Genomic DNA, 22,138 nt, shown 5'->3' with positions numbered 1-22,138 from the left:
GTGAGTCAAGTCCGTCTGCCGGTTGGGTTCATGAAAAAAGCCCATACACCGAACGGACGGGGTCCAAGTCCGAGACCTCAGACGAGTCAAGGGGTTTCCGAAAACATTTGACCGAATCGGAAAAACCGGTCAAACAGCGATAGGAGACAAAAATCTAGAAAATCAATTTTCTATTTCCTTGCCGGAGAACCGTTGGGGACTCTTTTTATCTACCTCCGGGGCGGCCCCCGGTGGAGGAAACCAGAAATGCTGCGCCATTGTAACGGCCAACGGCACGGCTTATCCGGCGCTGGAATGTGCTTTTGAGCCGGGGGAGGCGCGCGCGGACGTAACTTTGGATGCGCAACATAGAAATAAAACAAATCTTCCCGCGCACAGGTGGATTCAATTTATCGCTCGGTTAGCTACACTTCGGCGCAGGTTAGGGTCCCTCGCGGTGGCCTTGTCCGGAGGGAAGTGCATTTCCCTCTACCGGTTTTCGGGGAGCCGCGGGAGAATTTCTAGCCCGGGACTAGCCCGGGCGGCGCTAGGAAAGGCACCGGCAGCCGCAGCAGCAACAGGTTTCATCGTTTACAACACACGCGGCGTTATCTGATGGCGCGGACTCGCCCGGCAGACTTCCACGTCGTAAATAGGCATTCCTAATCGGTTATGCTGCGCCCGCCTGAATGGGCGCACAATCTGACGGAAGTGTGGCGGCATCGGCACGGTTCGGGCCAGGCTGGCCGGGCGGGCGGCCGGCTGGCGCGTATCACCGATGTGCCACTTTTCGGGGACGGCGACGGGCGAAAGAACGGTTCTCCAGAACGGTTTCTGTGGCGGTTCTGTGGCCGGAGGGAGGACTCGAGTCCTCTTGTAATTTATGCTCTAACTTGAAACCGTAATATACAGTGGATGGCGAAATTAACCTTAGTTCATAAACATTTAAATAATATGTGAAAATATGAGTACATCTTCTATTTGAATGGCTCTTTTGAGACGTTGAATATTAGATTGAGGTTCTAAGACTAAAATGTGGGCGATAAAATGACATTTAGATGTAATCTAGTAGACTGGTGCGGCCATTTGTGGCCATAGGTCAATTTGAGCCCGGCGAAATTAACCTTAGTTAAAGTTGGAAGTTTGAAATTTTCAGTTTTTCACCCCAATTTCCTTCGTTTTGCTCGGTAATAAAGCAACTAGAGTACGTTTTTTAAATTTATGAGCAATAATAACATGTTATTTTACATGTTTTATTATGCAAAATGCATAATTAAAGCTGAGAAACGCATAGTGAAGAATTCACAAGACATTATGCTGTTTCTCAGCTTGAAATATGGTAGAACCATTTAAATATCCCAAGTTAACCAATTAATAACGTAAATTAGTTATTAGTTTGAGTATTAGTGGTAAAAATAAAAGGGATATTGCACGAATTTTCGACAAATGCGAGCAAGCAATCGGCAGCAATAATCAAGCTGCATGCAAATGAAGGTCGTATTCATCATATTAAGGTTTGTGGCCGCAAGAAATCAACACCAAAACGAGTCGATAAACGTATACTGAATATCTCCTCCACAAACCATCTACATCCGCCGCCTGATCCGCCTAAAATATTGGCCAAAAACGAAAATCAGAATGTATACAACTCGATTCCGTGCATATCATTCGACGTAGCCTATAGCATGTAGACAAATCTGGCCTTGTTTTCAACAAAATTCCGCACCTAACCATGGCCAATACGAAAAAAGAACGGTATTTTACTATCTGCATGCTTTGAAGTTTCGTTTATTGTGAGAAAAGCTGTTTTGGAGTGATCAATCTTTGGTATGCTTCACTTCTCATTATAAAGAGTTGAAATTTTGCTGCTATAGGGACCTGAATCATCAATTAGGAAACAAATTACAACGGCATTATGTTCCAGGGATGCATTATTTACATGAAACTTACAAGTTGGTGACCTTTCCTGGTCATGCTGACTCGAAAGTTGGTCATAAATAGACGAAAGAAAAATCATTCAAGAAGGAACATGTCTTATAGGTGAAGATTTCCCCACACCACAGGATAGTGCGGCAATCCACAAGCCAGAACTAGTCATGCAGTATCTCGTGGATGATAATATCAAAGTTTTAAGGTATTAACATCTTTGTCCAGACCGGCCAACCACTGAAAACATGTGGTTATTCATGAGGTTTAGAGTATGCGTAAAGATCCCACTCAATTTAACAGAATAAGCTAAATTAATCGGACCAATCTATACCAAAACAATACATGAGGACTGTAGAAAAGGCCACATAACAAAACCAGGATGTTTGGCTACACTGCCTGGGCTGAATGGTATGTATTGCGGATACTAAGGTTATTTTCGCCGGAGAGAAATTTGGCTTGTTCCAAATATGTTTGACCAAAATTTTTCTCTTGTATCAATCATCCCTAAATACACCAACACTAACATTTACACATCTTATTTAATGTTTTTGATTCATTTTTGATTGACTAAAGCAAATTTTTCATCCTCGTTTTGCCTAAAATCTTTTGTGTTCTTGAACTAAGGTTAATTTCGCCATCCACTGTATGACGCGCGGCCGTTAGCTGATAAAAGGGTGAGATTCCAATCGATACCGTTCTGTGCTGGGCGAAGGCAAAACATGTTTTGGTTTCTAAGCGGTTCCCATGGCCAAGGTTGCGTTTGGGAAAAGGCTTAGTAATTACTTTTATCACTATCAACATAATTCTGTAATTATTTTAATTCTTCTCACTTATTTTCTAACTTTTTTATTGACGGAGTAAGTTTGTAGGTTCAGAGAAACAACTCAGAAGTGCATATCAGGCGACTTTCAATTGTCTTGCGATTCCGAAATTCTTCGAAACGATCCAGCGCTGCAGCCGTTCATAAAAACGGGTCCATTTCTACATCATTTAATGCTTTATTCTGACAGAAGAAAATTCGATATTCACGATCGGGAATTATTGTTTCAGAATAAGACCAATCTATCAGACCAATAACAAAGTGTATATGTTTGTGTTTTCTTATGCTTAATATGCTGGTGTGCAACAAGAGCATAAAGTATTAGATAAAGCTGGCCTAAGCTTCCTGAAATTGAACTACGACAGCAGGAGGCTTAGTGTGCAAAAAGACTGTCCCAATATTTTTTCCAAGATCCGTTGTACCTAAGCAATGCCATTGAACCTTCACCATCTGCATCCTTACACGTCTGTGCCGCGATCCATCCATTGTACCTGCTACCTTCCTCTTCCGCCTGCTGGAAGCCTCAAAACTATCCTCAAAAAATATTCCTTTCACGGAACGGAACCGGGTTTTATTTTGGGGGCTTTTATTGAAATAACGATCGTTCAATAAGAATGACACATTCGAAAAGATGCGTTTCCCCACCGTTCGGCCAACCGTTCTGTTCAAGAAATCAGAACCACACCCAGCGATTTTCGGTTACTTCTCTGGAAGAGACCTGGGCCCAGGGCCTGGTTAAGCGGCCCCTGAGACCACGAGGGGCCACGAAAAACGACGACAAACGGCGACTCATCATTATCTTATCTGCGCGTTCTGCTCCTCCCATGAAGGCGCGCGTGAAGTGATACCCCGGGGGGCAGGTGAAGACGAGCATCGAGCGAAGCGGCCCCTATTGTTACACCGGTAAGCTGTCGACGAGTGCCGCCGACGGGGGAAGAGGGGTTACCCGGGGGCGTACGTGCAGCAGAAGAAAAAAAACATTGGAATTCAATTTGCCGTTGCCAAAAAGCTCGAGCACGGCCCTGGGCCGAGGGAAGGACGGGAATCGAGGAATTCTTAAGCGAGAGTTTCGTCGGCACTTTCCGGCGTTGATGTATTGAAATGTCGGCGGTCCGTGGCACCCACCATCGCGCCGGGGTCAACGAAATGCTATGCTGTGTGAGCCGTGCCGTGCCAAAGGCGAGACGCATGAGGTGCGTCGCGGAAAAAATGCGCCGAACCACCGCCGAAAACAATAATTGCATTTGGGGTCGGAATAATGATAAATAAAAGTGTGTGCGGCGATTTTGGGTGCGTTGTTATCGGCAAGCTATTAATCTTCACCCGGTTATTGGTGGAATGTGTAAAACAAAGCCACCAGCAGATAGTCCTTCATGTTTTGGTCTCACCGTTCCGTTGAGGTGGTCCTCGAAACAAAAGCATGGTTTTAATGTTTTTGAACCGTTTTTTAAGGAGCATAACAGTTCAAGGATCACTATCCGGATCGGATGATCCGGTTTCGGGGTACGGAAATGGATCCTCTCATAGGACGAAGGACTAATTAAATTATTACACAACTTCCTGGTAGACCCTGGAAGAGGCCTATGGCCCACACGCTGCCTGAACTTCCTCAAGCCTTGCGGTAAATACAACATAAGCATAAGCAGAATGCACGCACGCGCACCCGAAACCCAAAAAAAGGTATCCGAGGAAACCGAAAACGGTTCACCCCCATGGCGGTTGGTCTTTCGGTCCGTTTTCTCCTCCGATTGCCCCCGGGGCGACAATCTCTCTCGCTCGGGAGAGTGAAACTCAAGACCGGCCCGGTATACCCCCATTAAAGCATACATAAAATTAACCCGACCCCGACCTGACGGGACGGGACGGGCTTTCTTCGCAACGGTGAAACTCGATTCCGTTCGAACTACGCACGGCACCGGCGGCAGCGGCAGGACGCGATTTCTGGCGACTCGGGAGGAACGCACGATGCAACCAGGCACCACCACCACCGCGCGAGAAAAGCTGCAGGAAATTATGCAAAACCGAGCACACACACTCGAAAATCGTATGCTGCCAGACTCTGCTACGATCGCGCCGGTCCGTTGGTGGCGCATAAAATGGACCGAAAATCAATCGCAGTGATCCGCTAGAAGATCACGATCTTTTTGTGGGCGATCCTTCGACTTAACACAAAACCCGGCTCAAAAGATCCGTTGGCTAAACTCCCAGAAACCTCGAAAAATTGCGGTTGGCAACCAGAATATAATGCGGTTCCCCAACAGCCATGTGATTTTTACGAACTTCGGTACCGAAAGCTTACGACCGGCCCCCGACAGCCGAGATCAGTTTTAAGGGAAGGATCATAAAATAATGCAACCCGGGGCACTCGTGGCTGTGGTGCCGTAATATACCCATCAAAGGATTAATGTAGCCAAAGGGCACCAAATGCAGGATGCAGGGCCGATACTCCGGGGCCGATACTCTACGCACACGTGCGCACGTGCGGTTTTCGGGGAATAAATGGCCCGTTTTGTGTGCGCCGGTGTCGCCTCGGGGCAACCTCGGAGTGGACGGACACACACACCCGGTGACTGGTGACCGTAAAAATCCGTTAACTATCTGCCCGCGTGATGGGGTCGTAAATTCTGGGGCTGATTTATTGGGCAGCAAACGATAAATTACGGCCCCCAGGATTGGCATCTTAGGCTTACGAGGGGTTGGGGGGGGTCTGTGGGTTATATAACGTCGTCGGCACCCCAATCAACCTGTCGCGCGCACCCTGTCGCGATTCCGGGCCGGGTGAACCAGTTGAAACGATATACGCTCCGGGTTTGACGGCTTTTACCGAACACTCCGAGTCCGTTTCGGGTCCCGGTTGTGGTCCCACCCAACCCGATAAGAGTTAGCCAGCATTTAGTTTTTGGGTCCGAATTTGACCACCCTGGAGTAGAGTACACCGTGGAACGGTCTAATACCTTCACCGGATTTAGGGGACAAGGAGAAAGGTGAACGAAGAAAACGGGCCCTCCCTCCCATGTGCATGGAGAAAATCGATTAATTTCCAATGAAATTTTACACCTACTCCAGCTCACCACACGCACACCATTATCGTCTTAAACGTCGTCGCGTTTCTTCTTGCGCTTCGGAATCAATTTCGACGTTCTGGGCCGCGATGTCCCGTTAGCCATTCAGCCTCACGACAAGAGTCTATTCGCCTCGCAAGGCGACGGCGGCGCCGGCCGGCCCTTCTCTGGCCACGGAGGAACCACGAACCAAGAATCCGAAAATCATGCGCCATTAGCACGCTCGCGCCCGGTAAGAACCCGGCGCGATGCGACGCGAAGCGAGCTATCAATCTATCACCGCGCATCGCGGCCGGCCAATCTGGGCAATCCAGGCACTCCTCGGACACTTTTCTCTTCGATCGAACGAAATGGAAAGATTAATTGAGCATGATTTTCCAAAGATCCGTATCGGCCGCCACCGCCCAAGGGCCTCACATGTGGCTCCCCTTGGGAGGCCACATCACTTTCGATCGCGCCGGACCTTTCTCGCCGTCGTCGTCACGGCAGATCTCTTACACCCAACCCGCCCGGCATAGAACGGGACCCGGCAGGCCGGAGTCCAGGTTCACTGACCACCGGTCGGCGGTCCGGGCGGCGATTTGCCAGGTCATTGTCGGGGCCGCGTTCACCGATCCCTTTCTGCTGGCTGGCTGGCTGGCTGGCGAAGTGTGAAATTCGTCTTCCCACCACCCCCCGCAACGGATGCGCTTCGGATACAAAGTCCGAAGCGGGAATTCCGCGCCAAATCCGCGCGGACATCCAATTTGCGCCATAAAAAAGTTGGACGTTGGGTGTTTTCCCTACCGGTACTTTGGGGTGCACGGCGGCGGCGGCGGTGGCGGTTGGAAAACGAAAGTTCATTTAACTCTCCCAACCCGGCTGGGGAAAAGGATGTCTAACGGCAAGATGGCAGTTGGGCCACGCGAGAATTCAATAATCCGGCGCGGCGAGAAGTGTGAATTAATCGTTATACAACCACCACGGTTTTTGCGTCCAGAATCGTGGCCGAATCTGAAAGCTCATCCTTATGGGCCCTCCGCCCCATCTTCGGTTGGCCTTGATCGACAAGCGATTGATTTGCGAATTGGCTCCACGGCGGCTGATTGGAAGGCGATTTGCACTATAAGGGTGACTTGATATGTTGCCGGACGTCAGCAAGAAGATGGCAGGACTAGCCTTACAGGTACTCACCAAATTTGTAACCAGTTTGATTGCGCAGTTTTTACGTAAGAATCGTTTCGGTGAGTTTTTGTCACTGTTTTTGTGAAAACAGTCAAAATCGACTATCGAGGTGTCATTAAGTAATTAAGTATTTGTTTTTGAAAGGCAATAAGTCTACGCAAATCGAAGATAAGTTAGGTTCTGTGTATGAAGACTCTGCAGGGCATCAATTTCCAACGATTAATTTAGAGTAGCTAAGTTGAAACGTGGCTGTAAAGGCTCGTTTACACGTAACGATATATCTGAACGATGCCTTGTTTCAGACCAATCGTAGCGATACATCGTAGCCAAGGTGGAGCGTCTACACGCCACGATGTATCGTTTCGATTTGCAATGACAGCCATGGAAGTAACACTGTATTGGTCTGTCTTGCCATTGTGCGTTTCGGTTAAAAATAAAAAATAGAACGTGCCAAGAGTACTTATCAGTCCCAGTGGTCGAGGAAATGGCTTTTAAAGCGAAGCCATTATTCTCACGTTAAACTTTTGCTTTAAAAACATTCAAAACAACATGCGAAACCACCATCAACACAGGCACACATGTATATCCACCATCAGCACATGCACACATGTATGGAGATTGGATCCATTGGACCGAAATTGATGCTCGGCGCATTCAATTTTTTTGATCTGAAACTATGGTCGTATACAAGCAAATTGGTACTTTTTTCTGTCTACACGTAACGATATATCGTTACGATTGGTCTCATACAAGGCATCGTTCAGATATATCGTAGCGTGTAAACGGGCCTTAAGAGCTTGAGAATCGATGAACGTTCGGGATGTCCAAATACTGCAACAACCGACGAAAACATCGTTAAAGTTCACCAAATGCTCCTAATCGATCATCGAATTAGGTAGCGGAGATAGCAGAGGATCTGATTATGTTGAAAAACGTGTTTTTCACATGTTTCACATATTACATGTCTCTTCTTAGTAATTTTGGAAATTTTTCATGTCACCCTCGTAGTCAGTCAAGCCTGGCAAAGTCAAACCACATTTCGTCATTGGATTTTTATGTAATTTCGGTGGCGAAAAAATGTTTCATAAATTAGTGCACGATAGCGAAATGTGGCACGGATTACGCAGGCAGCGGTGCAGCAATCTCCGGAACGGAAGCGATCGATCGAATCCGCAGCACCCGTCAAGCAAGAAGGCGTAAAAGTTAGCGCCAGAGTCAAACTTGCGAAGTCGAACGTGAAACTCGCAGCTCCACTCCTTGGAGATTTGGCGGAAAGAGAGTAAAAAGAATAAAGCAGCAAAGAATTGATTGCGTTGCGAGTGCGTCGAAAAAGTAATAAAAGCCTGGCCCGCTCTTGCCGTTAGATATCCTTCTAAAAACTGGCCAGCAGCATCAATCACCACCGACCGGTGACACGTCGACGCCGGTCGCCCGGAACCGGAATGGCGATAACAATCTGGACTATCCGGTATCGGGCGCTCACCGGCCTCCGACCGATGTCTAATCGATCTACAGTCGCCAGGCGGAAAAACAACGGCAAGTAACATTTACATCTCGATACGGCCTACGGCTGGGCCCGGCTATCCTATCGCGGCCCAAAACCAGTACCCACCCGGCGGCCATCGGCAGGACCTTCGACGAGTGGACAACAGAAACACGAGAAATTTCCGCCACTCCAGTCGGTCGGTGCAGCGACAGCAAACGCACACGCCACACGCCACCTCAGGGGAGGTGCGGTGCGGCAGGCCTAGGGACGCCCGTGCGGGAACATAAAATAGTTGACAATTTTAATTGCGGCTAAATTTAGCTTCCTCATCCACCGGGGCCGGTTCCGGGGCCCCCGGACGTGGACATGTCGAAGCGTTAGGTGGGTTTTAATTAAATTTTCTCCGCTTTACGAGCGAGATAAATTTCTCCACTTTATGATGCACGCGGGACGCGGACGGGACGCGGTACCGTGGGGCAACTAGAAGAAGTGCGGTCCGATTCCAGGGGATGTGCTGCGGCATATGTGCGGCGGCCAAAGTACCGCTACGGAATGCATATATCGGAGCGGAGCGTCGTTAGACATCCTCCTTTTTTTTGATGGTCCGTACTGTACACTCCAAGTATCGGCTGACATCGGTACACTCTTGTGGCGCGACTCGTTAGGCAGCCCTCCTGCCCAGCCTTAAGTCACCCACCCCGAAATGAATTAGGGCTCAGGGTCCGTGGCGCGATGGGCGAATGCGCGATGTGGCGCGAGTAATTTGCAGAACGGAAATCTAAAACCATTAACCGGCGCAAGCGCGCTCTTCGGGTTCCGGGATGATCTCCGGGGGGTTGGGTGGCCCGCTGTAACGGTCGCGGCTCATTTGGATAAGCGCGGGCCGCGCGCTTAATCGCTTGCGTTAAGAACGATACCCGCGTAGCTTCTCTCTCTCGCCGTCCTGGTTTTGGGACGGCCGGCTGTGCCTTAGTTATGCCGAAGGCTTTTATTACCCGCGGGATCCCGTGAGGTGGCCGGCGGAAGCTCGTGTGTTGGTGGTGTTAATTGAAAACGGTTTTCCGTTGGCCCGGAGCAACGATAAAATAATGATGTTAAAAGGTGGAACTAAAGCGTCCCGCGGCTTTTAGGGGTTTAGCGGTGAGCGAGGGTAGTGATTAAGGCGAAAGGTGGCTTAGTATGCGGCCGGTGCCTTATGTTGCCGGGAGCTCGAACCGCACCCCGTGAGCATCGCGAGAATGGAAATTGTTGCCAAGTTTTTTCGGGGGATCAATCGGTCTATCTCGAGATCGCACTCGAAGCGGTAACGGGAGATGAACTCTCGAGCACTGCTAGCCATCGAAAGCCCCCAAAGGGCAGCTCCGGGACACGGGTTCCGGTTCCAGAAGGCGACTGGCTTGGTGTTCTTTTCGCGGCCACAACAACTCGACGTGTCGTCGTCGTCGTGACTAACATCCCATCAAATCCGGCACACCGGTCCGTCCGGCTCGGGTTCTCGGGTGGGTGAAGGCAGGGTGAAGGAAGGGAGCTCATGGCTCATCGCCCCGCCAACAGAACTACTACAACAACGCGGTGGACAAGTGTGAAACAATCTTCGCCGACAATTGACATTTTCGTGCAATTAAGATTTAGCGATCACGCGGCGAGCGGCGCGTTGCCGATCATCTCGCCGTCTCGTCGTCACGAAAGGCTACCCCGCTGCCATCACGCTGTCCCCGAACGAGCAAGTACTAGGTTGTTCAATAAGTTTTTTGCCTCGATAAGAAGGGCACGTTTTTACGGTTTGAAACACACTTTATTATTCAGTACGGCCTTCCTGAACATTAATACGCTTGTTTCAAGGAGACTCCAATTTATAAATTCCATCCCTGAAGTGAAAAACTGGAACGCCTTCAAAATTCGTCTCCGTAGATATTATGACGTCATCGTTTGATGAAAATGATTTTTTGCCATTTGTTGCATTGGGTGCATTGTTCCATTTATAGCGAACGCGGCTCCCATTTTGCTAAGAGTGTTCTGGAACCCAAAACTTCAGTCAAGATATTGGTTATATTCCTCAATGAGATGGTTAGACGTTATACTAAATCTCTTTCAGAGAGTCGACGATTTTCCAATACGACATCCTGTATTTTTTCTACGATTTCAATTGTGTCTGTTTTTTGACATTTTTAACATGGATCGTCTTGAAGGCTACTACGACTAATTGAAGGCGAAGAGTCCTTATACACGTTAAACATTCGTTCATAATTTTCCTTTGCTTTTAAATCTTTCAAAAACAAAAATTAAATCACTGCACGATACTTGATTTTTCCATTGTAAAAAATACTGTGACATGTCGATACAAAATGGCTTGTAAAAAAAAAAATTTAGCGACCGATTGAAATGAAACTTCATGAAGAGTGTACTAATACAACAAACAAAAATTAGGTTCGTATAGCGCTCTCTGGTTTCGAGTCAAAAAACTTATTGAACAACCCAGGAGCAAGGAAGAGCCGATAGAGCAAACAAAAACCGGCTGCCATGCTGCACGGAGCTTGTTTTGTTCTATGCGCCTCTGCGCCGCCTCTTCTTGCTGCTGCTGGCGGCTGCACGGGAAGGAGAAGTGTGGCTGCACGATCCGCGCGCTCACAGCACACCTAACGAAGATCAGATCTAGATCGATCGATCGGTCGACCCCGCGACAGAGAGAGAGAGAGAGAGACAGCGAGCGCGAACTATCTCGGGATTATCTCACCGCGATTCCGCGAGAATCTCTATTTGTTCGTTGCGAAACGGGGCGAGGGGTGGCCGTTGGGGGGCGGGGCAAACACCACCCCGTGGAGGCGACAGGGAAGAAGATGTTCGCCAGGAGTGCAGGTTGGTTGTCGCGTTCGTGTGACTGTGACATTTTTATGAATCGTTCCACGTGTTTTTCTGCGCAACATGGCTCCGCCGCGCTTCTGCCCCTCTGCTCTTCTGAGTCACTTGTGAAGGCTAAAAATGAATTCCCGTCTCGTCTTTCGTCTAATGTGCTTTAATTTAGCTAAATTAAGCTCGGTGGCGTTACGTAAAAGGTACCAAAACCGAAGAGACCTGGGCGCTCCGTGGGAAGGTGCGCCCGTGGTGGTGTCAATGACCCCGTTAATATGCGCCCCGACGGCCCAGGAGACCGCAGGACGACGGGGCGGGCCCCTGGGGCATCGGCGGTGTCGATAAAAAAGCAACTCTCACACTTTTCCTTTCGCTGCCCCCCTTCGAAAGCACGGAAAAGAAGCAACAAAAAACAACAACAACACCAACCACCATGCGCATACATTTCATCTTCTTCGAGGAGCGAGGAGAGTCCATAAACGCGTCCCACCCGTTAAACGATCGCGGTCCCGGCTTCACCCGGTCGGCTCAAGTCGCTCCTTACAGGCGATCTTCGCGCCGGATCTTGTGTTGATGGAGAGAAAACGGTTGCCGTCGTCGAGTGGACTCGCTTTCGATATCGCGGAAAATAATAATGATAATTGCTTCGCCCGGTGCTACTGACGCTACTGCTGAGAGGTTCGTCGCTTGACCGGCCGTTGCTGTCATTTGTTCGTCACCGTGGCGACAGCGCGGTCTCCTCGTGCGTTTGCGGAAGCGATTGAACGTGCGATCGATCGCAGGACCGATTCGGTGTGGATTCGGGGGGTTCGGTAAGGTTCGATAGAAAATAAACAAGATTTAGACGGTCGGTCGGGGCCGGGGCCGATGCCGGGTTGATGTAACCTGCCTCTGCCCGGTGAGCCCGAGATGAACGATGCCATAAAACCTGTCAGAGCAAGAGTGAGAGAGCGCGGCGCGACGCCGGTGGTGGCCGGCGGTGGCTGAGGGACTAGGTGTGAACGATCACTTTCTTTTCCAAGAAATCCCAAGGCGGCCGCGCGGTACACTTTAGAGTGTTGTGTCATGGCCGTTAATCATAAAGCGTCCAGACGTCCCCGCCCGGAGAGCGGGTTGTGGAATACATCGCCGTAATACCTGTCCGGCGAGCGGAGAGACTGATTAGCGGCAGGCCGTGCTATCGATTTGGAAAAGTGTCACCACCATGAACTGGAGTACCACGGCCAGGAGTTGACGGTGGAGCCCCACGCTTCCAACATACCGGAAGAGCTCCCAGCATTCGCAGCTCCCACAAAAGGGACCCCACCGAACGGCCGCGCGTCGGGTCGCGGCGGAAAAAGTTTCACTTTCTCTGCGTCGCCCGCGGCGGTTGACATCAGTTATCACATATAGGCTTCGAGGAGGTCGTGTGCGTTTCGAGGTGGCCACCTCGCCTGGCTGAGGTAATAAAAACCCGCCAGCGACGGACGCCGTGGACGGAAATGGACCTCCGCCGAGCAGGGGGCATTAATAAAACATTTACCGCACAACACCGGATCACCCTTGACTCCCGCCGCCTAGGAGTCGATCGGCCTGCGAGATACGGGCCCACCCAATCCCATCGTCCCCGTCGTGCATATGGACACGGCCTGCAGCGAGTCACGATCGCGGGGTGCGCGCGCGTCGTGAACGTTCACTTTGATTCACGCGCGGGAGGTCAGGCCCGCGCGGGGGTTCGCGCCATGGCCGAAGGTTGTGTGACGTGTGAGTGGCGCTCGGGACGAATGGCCACACAGTGCCTTAACCTGTCGCCCGCTAGAGTGACGATTTCATGGCCAAAAATTCAAATACTAACGAATCGAAATAGCCAGCCAACCAACAACAATAAAGAGGGAAACATTAGACACTGGGAGGTGTGTACATCGATCAAGAATTATTATTATTATTATTATTACAGCGGGCACCAATATAAACATAAGACACTCATGTCCACAGTCAAGCCCATAATCAGGGAATGCAGAGCGTACGACCAAGTTAGAATAAAACTCAACATATCAAACGACCAAACGACCTACCAGCAGACCGGGCCAACAACCCGAATAGTATTAACACCATAAGACAATGATAATCTGACCGAAACCAACCTCCATTAGAGCATATACATCAATAAACGAACAAATCCACTAAAAGGGATAAAAGAAGTTTCAAGCTCGGCATCTCTCAAATGATCATGAAGCATTCATCATGTTGATTCCCACTTGATCTAACGTCTTCTATGGCCTAGCCCCAATAATAAAGAATTATTATTTTGAAAAGAATTGCAAGAAGTGCAAAAATTACGGAGTATTTGGAAGTTCATGATCTTTGGTTCGGCTTAATACGTGGGTTAAAAAGTCCGAAGGATGGCTCTTATAGATGGCACTACGCTTTTTTAAACTGCAAAACGTTGCTGAAGTAGCAATAAAGGATGTAGGCGAATGTCTTCACTATAATCAACATAACTGCACGGCGTGTGGTACACGCAGTGCCATTTTGTAGAGCATCATTGGTTTCTGAGTTTGATGCCGTTATTCCATGCAGTCAAGTTGGTGAAGGCGAAGACATGTGTTTACATTCTTAATTGTTTTTTGGCGGTTCCAGCAGCTCCTTTCATCTTATAGGTCTGACTTGCAGCCATGATGCAGCGGCGCTAGTAATCAACCACCATTAGTATCTACCCCTAACCGTTCCTGCTAACGTTAAGTTTTGGAGATTGAAGCAAAAGTTATTAATACCCAAGGGCTATCGGTCATGGTTGAATCGTTGTTCAGATATGCTGTTATTTTACTGGTAGAAATCGCTATAGCGTGTCCTTTAATTATGTGTAGCGTGTAATCAAGTGAATTCACCCGAATTCGAGGTCTACGGACCGTTTGTTTACTTGGTCGTGTAATATTGCTAGACCCTATGTTCTGTTTATGACGTACGATGATCTTCGTAGAGTTGTCGCCTGATCATCGACTAAGATCAGCAACAATAGCTGAATATTTTGAAGGCCACTATTAAGTGAATGGCCAAATAATTTTTCACGTTCGTGGGATTCACAATACATTCGCACTGCACAATCAGTTTAAGCCGCACTCAGTTGAATTTGGTTTGTGTGGTTTGGTTTAGCATCTGTGGCATCTGTTTGACAGTTCGAACGGACACCAATTCGTCCATGATTTTCAATTTCAAAAGGCGTAGTTCATGAAACAATACGTCTTGTTTGTAAGGTAGGTGCCAAATCAAAAGTAACAATACGTCCATTACTCAGGCAGCGGTTGGGATCTGTTTGAGCGAAATTAAAAGGAGTTTTGGAATTTTCCAGAATGCGGATGCAATTGGGATTTGAATTGCAAATTTGAACATCAAATCATATCCACGATCCAGGTGTAGCAATAAATCATAATAATAGTAAATAAATCGACTACCTTGACCAACCGAAGCATGTCAACCTGCGGGCGCACAAAATGGAAAATCTTTTGGACTTCCTGACCCACGTGTTACAAAAAAGGCACTCTACATCTCTCGCCATCGCCCGCCCGCGGTCGTCGATCTGGTTCGAGGAGGTCCTATTGCCTCATCATTGCCTGGTGCCGCACACGCACCGTGGCCAGAGTGCGCCACGATTGCACATTCGACCGCAACACTAGATGGCGACGAGCGCGCCCCTAGTTGCGTCAGGGCACTCTCTGCGGCTTGTGGTTTCTTGGGCCACGCGCTCCCTTTGGTGACATCGACGACCACGACGACGACGACGACGACGACGAGGCCGTCGACGAGGAGTGCAGCGGCAGCGGCAGCGCAAAAACAGGTGCATCAACCTTTGCTGCAGCGACATCGACACCATAAATGGACCGCCGGCCGTGACCGGCGAGAGGCTGCGGAGGAGGGTCGCCCCGTAGCACCCCCAGCACCACCACCTCCCGAAGCTTGCCCCACATAAACGGTATCGGAAAGCGCTCGCGTGGACCGCATTGCCGCATACGCAATGAAGGAAATGTCGAGATGTCGATGTTGCGTAAAAATCATCCATCTTACCGGCGGCATACCGGGCGATCACGGTGGCGCGCGCGGTGGCCTGCCCTAAACCGGGTCGGTTACCTCACGTCTCCTGCGCGCGGGTTGTGCAGGTTTTTGCCGCTCCACCCGGGACACCCCGAAAAGGGCACACCTGCAACTGGAGCGCGATCGTGAGATCGGAAGCGATCACCAAGCCCAACACCCAACAGCCCAGCGGTCCGGTTCGTCAGGTCTCTGTCTCCGTGGGTCTCTTCCCGGCCCCGGCTATCTCCGCGTGCATCTATCGATTCCGGCCCATCCTCGGGGGGCGGCGCTGGTCGCTGGTTGACGGATGTGACGGAAGCGACGGAAAAAATCCCCGCTTTCTATTTTGCCCTTTTTCGGCCCGGTCGTCGTCACCCGGCCACATCGACCGTTTCCGCGTGCGACTTTTCCCGGAAGCGCTACGCAGGTGTCGCGTCGAGCGGGCATCGTTGGCATCCACCACCGACGAACATGGAAGTTGACGTTGGAGAACATTGAAACTTTCTGTTTATTGCCAGGAATAACATGCGTCTTGTCGAGAGTTTTGTGCGCCGAAAATTGACATCACTCGGCCGCTGACCGCGGGTTGCGCAATCGGCTCGGGTCGGCTATCGCAACTCACAGTTTTCGGTCACGATCGGCGTCGCTTCAAGTGGTCGATGATCATTACTGGGCGTTGGTTGATTGGATTTTCCCGGCCAGGAAAATAGGCCCCAGAGGCTCGGCGACAGGACGGGAAACGTTCTGACGTAGGCCATCGATCGAGATGCAGACGGCGGCACAAGAACTCAATCGATGCGCCTTCGCCCGCACACCGAGCCGGCCAGATCCGCTCGAGCGTTGCTTATCATCATTACAGTTATTGTGCGATTAGCCGTGTCCGTTATTAGCGGCACCATTATGTAACAGGCCCCACTCACGATGCTCATCGATTGCACCCCGATGCTGCTGCAATTGCACCGTTGTTTTTGCTAACGGATTGGCGCGGCACGGAACGGAACGGAACGGCACACGGCTGGGGCTATGCTCGCTGGCCATCCGCGCAATTCGACGGACCATGAGTGAACGGCCGCCGTTTGCGTTTGGGGGGCACGAGTAAAGTGCATCAACGATCGGTTGGCTGGCTGACTGGCCTGAAGGAGCATAGAACAGGATGTAACGGAATGGAGTGCCCAGCCATATCGGACGGGCTGGGTCGGGAGGGTAAACCGGGGGGAAAAGACCACTCCGAGAGCGAGGGGAACGTTCAGTAGGTGCTCTTTCGCTGCCCGTTGGAATGCTGCGGCGGAATTGCGGAACCGCTTCAGCGATGTACTAATGTTGCAATAAACAAAATGCCAACACAATTAAAACCAAAGGCGAATCGGAAAACTATTTCCAAGCTAATGGAGTACTTGAAACTGATATTAAGTGATTCCCAGTTGAGGGTGACCAATGCTGAGTAATACTGGATTTAAGGGCCAAAAATATGGGTGACTTTGACAGAAAGCATTGCTACAGTATTTCAAAGTTTATTAAGCCTTGAAGGCTGATGTTTTTGATAATAACTTTGTGTGCTGAATATTATTGTATGTCAATGTAAACTCTTTGCTCTAACAAAATCCATGGCGGTTTTGAGGTCTTGTCTTGATGGATAAAAGTTCCTGAGCTGCGTTTGTGCCATCAGACATCGAAAAAAGAATGCATTTTATCGGAGGGACAAAAGTAGAGGGAAAAACGAATGCTTATTGTTTTGCGATTGTCCACGCTGTTCCAGTCCATGTCCGGTGATGCAACTACTGCAGCCGCCCGCCAGCCAGCGATTTGAATGCACCGGCGAAACGATCGATCGATTAGAGTCTATGTCGCGTGGTGTGCACGGTTCAGCGACGGCGCCCCGGGCGCCTTCTCCAAATAAACCCGGCCAAGGCGCAGGTCAATTTCCGGCCTCCGTCCGTTCGTCCGACGGAAAGCGTCCCAGTCGAAGCGAAAAGAAAAGTGCGCCTAACTCCGCGTGCTTTGGCGGTTGGTTTTCCCATTTTCCGACGCGTCTTCGGTCGGCATCGCTGCGCAGTGAAAGCAGCCGCGGAGTTGGAGCGCTGGCTGGGCCATAGAAGAGGAATCAATTGACTCTGGTTGACTCGGGCGTGCCCGGCGCCGCTGCGCAACTGTCGCGACTGCGGCCACGTCGTGAGAAGTTGGTTAATTGGCATCGATTAATTCGTTTAAATTGAAATTAACCGACGTATTCGACGGGTGGCCCCGGGCGGAACCACCAGGCCGGCCATTCTTCCATGGTCATTGTCTTTCGTGGTGCGTCTTTCTTTGGCGGCGAATTTATCAGCCGATTTGTCAATGGTTTTGTGGTGGTCGAACGAAACTGAGCTCTTCTTTAATCAACTTTGCACACGTTTTAAAAGTAAATTTTCTGTTTTTGGACCTTCAGCTTATGCGTGCACTCTTACATTAATGGTTGAAAATCAATCATCAAAATGATTGTTTTATCAGCTGTGATAGTAGAAATAGTCACAGAGGACCATACTTGGTAGCTACGGGGCCAACTTGATTTTTCTAGTTCCGAGTTTGGCCAAAATATTTATCGCAATAAAAGCTTTTCAACAGTTTGACTGGAGTATGCCATGCTTCCTTAAGCTGCAACAATAACTTTTAAGCATGATTTTTTTTAACGCATCGGCGACGGAATTGTGCACTGTGCAAAGGCAAAGAATAAAGGCCGGATTTGTGCAGAGGCAATTTTTGGTTCCACTTCTTCGTGACGAGTTTGCATCACATTTTCGTGATCATTTCGTGTTCATTCGCCACAGACTCGACCCTAATCCGTTCGACCAGTTCCACAACCACCGTATGCGCCTGACTTAGCACCACGTGACTTCTGCCTATTAGCTAAACTCCGCTCCGTGGACACCTTTTACAGTCAATAGTTCAGATAGGAGCCGAAGCGAAGAATTTGTTGAAGGCTATTTCTAAACAGACCTTTACGTCCATTCCGAAAATTGGAACAAATCTGGCCATAGATGCATTGCATAGAGTGGACATTATTTTATAGGTAATGACACACATTTAGAAAAATAAAGAAAGAGTTTTCGAATTTAGAAATGTTTTAGGCACAATAGTAAACTCTTTGCTCAACCAGATAACTCATTATAAGAGTGTGCTTGAGGTGACCCAAAACTTGCAGAACTGCATTTGTTGACAAAATTATTGACAGATTGTGTCCTAATTTAGTTACATTACGTCTTACAGTGTTACGATCTAACAAAAACAGGAACCACAACTTTACCATGAAATTTGGGTTTGGGTTCATAATTTCCACACGGATTCCACTTTCCTTGTCGAATTGTCGGAGAATTGAATAACTCCACAGTAACCCATGAGTAAATTAAGCACAAAAACCCAAAAAATCGCCAAACAATACAGCGGCAAGCCCTTTTTTAGAGGCGAATCGGAAATCGAACTGTGCGTGAGTCAATTCACGCCCAAAACCGTACGCAACCGTACGCAACTACACGGTTCCGTACCGATTCCGATTGCGCACTCGATGGTGTGGAATGTGGCGTCGTAAAAGAAAAGCTCCACCGCCCAGTTTCGATCGATCACTTTTTACGCAATGCCGGTGGGCCCGCGAGCCGAGGAAGTCGAAGGGAGCCGAAGGCCAGAAGGCCGACCCCGGTGCACCGCGTGCCGTGCGGGTGAAAAGTGGACCGCGAGCTACGAGCAAGAACCATAAGCACCCAACGGTTGGGGGGGTTGGGATGAAAAGTGAAAACGCAATCATCATCATCATCATCATCCCCCGAGAGCCAATCAACCGCCACAGGAAAGGCAGGTCTTTCTCGGAGCGGGCGGGCCCCAAAAAATCGAATCAATTTTGTAATCATTGCGTCAGCGTTTTGCGCACTCCGCGGGGTCCCGGGACCCCAAACTCGGCGTGATTGGAGTTTTGCGGGAGAGTTCCACCGCGGGTCGATGACGCGCAGCACACGATGATATCGCGCCGATGCTGCGTTTCTGGATCATCGGCTCAATTATGGTGATTAGGTGGGGACGGCGGCACCCAGACACGACGGCGAACGTCCTTTCACTGCCCAAGGAGGAGCTCGTCAAAGTTGGACCAAACCGCATCATCTGAGGGACGTTTTGGGTGGTGGTCTATTAAGTGTTTGGATTTTAAACTACCGATTACTTGACTTTTAAAACGTCAAACTTCATTCTGGAAATTATAAACATTTAGTAAAAACTTTGACATTTACGAAATGGGACGCTCGCCGTTTGCAGAAAATTGGGAAACATTGAAAGAAATATTTCCAAAATGGTGGGTCTTCAACTCAAACTGTACGAAATTTGAAAAGCTCATTTCCACCTCATTTTCAATTAAAAACCCTGATGTCGTGCAAGTAAAGCCAATGCACCCAAAACGAGTGTCTTTTTGATGCGGAGTTTAGTCTGGCCGCATTATCAGCCCATTTTTTAGCCAGAATCGCGACAGCCAGAATCGAGAATTTGCGCCCCATCTCCGGAATCCAAACACTGGATGGAATGGGTCTTCCCCAGAATGGATGACCGTTATGCCTGGGATTGGCTCGGCCGCCGAGGTTATCTTCCGGGGGCGCCTCCACCGTCTTATCAGTGGGGAGAGCCGGCCACGGTCCAGCGATTGGGGCGTAGAATCGAAGGGTCCAGCTAGCAGTAGCGTTTGTGACTTTGTGACGAAGCAATGCCACCGTTTCTTCGGTTGCTCGTTCCGTTGGCCGTTCTGATCAGTGCGGTGCTGGGAGCTCCCGTCGGAGATTGTGACGTGAACCGTACGGTGCCATTGGAGGCCAACGGGCCAACCGACTCCTTCTCAGGGTTCGTCAATGAACCGGCCTGTGGACAGGTGTCGCCGTACGAGGCAGACCCGGACGTGGTGATGTTTGACAGCCGCGAAACGCACCTCGACCAGTTCCCGTGGGCCACGGTTATCATGACACGGACGCGCTGGCAGCTCGTCTGCAGCGGGTCACTGATCAGTCGAAGGTTCGTCCTGTCCGCGGCCCATTGCTACGTGACCGAAGACCGCAAACGGTGAGAGTTCCTGGCCGAACGGTGGACCACACTCACTCTGACGAATCGTCTTACCGCATTCACAGGATAGTGCCCCCGAAATACCGAGCCCTTCTCGGCGAGTGGGATCTACTGACGCAAGAGGACTGCAAGTATGTGCGGGGTGGCGAGTGGGTCTGCAATGGGCCCACGCTCGAGATCGCGGTCGAAAGGACCGTCAGCCATCCGGCGTTCAAGCTACGTCGCCAGTTCCTGCACGACATTGCTTTGCTACGGTTGGCGCCCGGTGTGGAGTACGGTGAGCACGTGGGCCCCGTCTGCCTGCCCCGGTACTCCGCCACGATGCCCGCCGATGTCGCGGGCCACAACTTTACCGCCACCGGGTGGGGTGAGACGCGAGCGTATCTGGGGATGCGGCGCAAGCTCAAACTGGAGCTGGTGGGCCGGAACGTGAGCGTCTGCGCCGAAGTGTACGGGTTGCGGGCACCGGAAGTGGCCGAAGTGCAGCTGTGTGCGGGGGGTCAGCCACGGCGCGACGTGTGCCACGGGGACTCGGGCGGTGCGCTGATGCGCCGGGACGCCACCCACTGGACGCAGGTGGGCATCGTGAGCTTCGGTGCGGTCAAGTGCGGCCAGCCGCTCCCGGGCGTGTACACCAACGTGGCCCGTTACACCGACTGGATCCAGACGGTGATCGAATCCAGCGCCGGAGCCGACCAAAGTGTACCAACGTAGCACACCAAGCAGCCGACCATTCTAGTCCAATTTGTAGCGCGGCGCGCCAACTTCGATGTCCGCCGGCGACGTTCGATCGATCGGTTCGCAGCCACCGGTTTTTTGTGGGGTTCTCTCCCCCGCCACCTGATATGTAAATTAATCAGCCACTTTTTGACATCCATCAATCATTGTCGTCACACCGCCGCAGGGAACTAGGGATGGCGGGCGGCACGATCGGAGCCTAATGCGCGCTCCGGTGGCCTGGAGGTCCTCAGGGCGCGTTCGTGTCGATCAGCGGCGGACGTATCGACAGCAGGCTCCCGGATGTTGCGGGCCGCGAACCCTGCAGCCCTGGCCGGCTGGCCAACGATCGGCGATCGGAGATCGGGGAGCTGCGCAATCGCCTGCAATGTCTGCCGGCGAACATTGGCGTCCGCAAACATACGGTGCCGTGGCCGCGCCGTACGCTAAACGATTTAATTTGCACCTTGGCCACCGGGCGGCGGGGGGGCCCTTCTTGTCCCTCCAACCACGGGCTGGCCAGGGCAACCCTTACCCAGGTCGGTGACAGGTTCGCGGGACATTAAGTGATAAACAAACATCGGTGCGGTCGGTCCCGTGGCGCCGTTCGCCACCGAAGAGAGCCAGACCCAGAGCCACCAGCGGTCCGTTCCCAATCCGTCAGCTCGTGAAGGGCACCCCACCCGCGCAGTGGAACTGCGCCCGTGTTTGACATTCACCGGAGCCGGAGCGCCGGAGAACGGTCCCGGACAACGGTGACATTGCGCGGTAGGCCTATGCAATGCGCGGACGTTTTGCGCCACCCGGACACGGGGGGGCGCGTGACAGGAAGCAACGGCGCACGGCGGCGGCGGCGGCGGCGGCGGCGGGTACTTACCTTTGTTCTGTACAGCGGGTTGCTGAAATCCCAGTCCGGTGCCACGAACAAGTATCCACGTTTTGACACCTTTCGCGTCGCCTGTGAAGCGGAAAAAGGAAGAAAAGAGCAGGACAAACGAGGAATGAGTGAAGCGTTCGAAC

At 50.7% G+C, this 22,138-nt stretch overlaps 1 protein-coding gene across 1 annotated transcript in view; it reads right to left on the bottom strand.

Moving 5' to 3' along the window:
* Positions 1-22,138, bottom strand: part of LOC128272402 (protein outspread) — a 144,467-nt gene that overhangs the window by 60,930 nt on the left and 61,399 nt on the right. The window contains exon 2 of the mRNA XM_053010202.1: positions 21,996-22,076. Coding sequence (XP_052866162.1) covers positions 21,996-22,076 — 81 coding nt within the window. The remainder of the gene's footprint in view (positions 1-21,995; positions 22,077-22,138) is intronic.

This window comes from Anopheles cruzii, chromosome 3 (assembly GCF_943734635.1).
Source record: "Anopheles cruzii chromosome 3, idAnoCruzAS_RS32_06, whole genome shotgun sequence".
NCBI lineage: Eukaryota > Metazoa > Arthropoda > Insecta > Diptera > Culicidae > Anopheles > Anopheles cruzii.
Note: the sequence above shows the minus strand (reverse complement) of the source record. Positions and strands in the feature narration are given on the sequence as shown.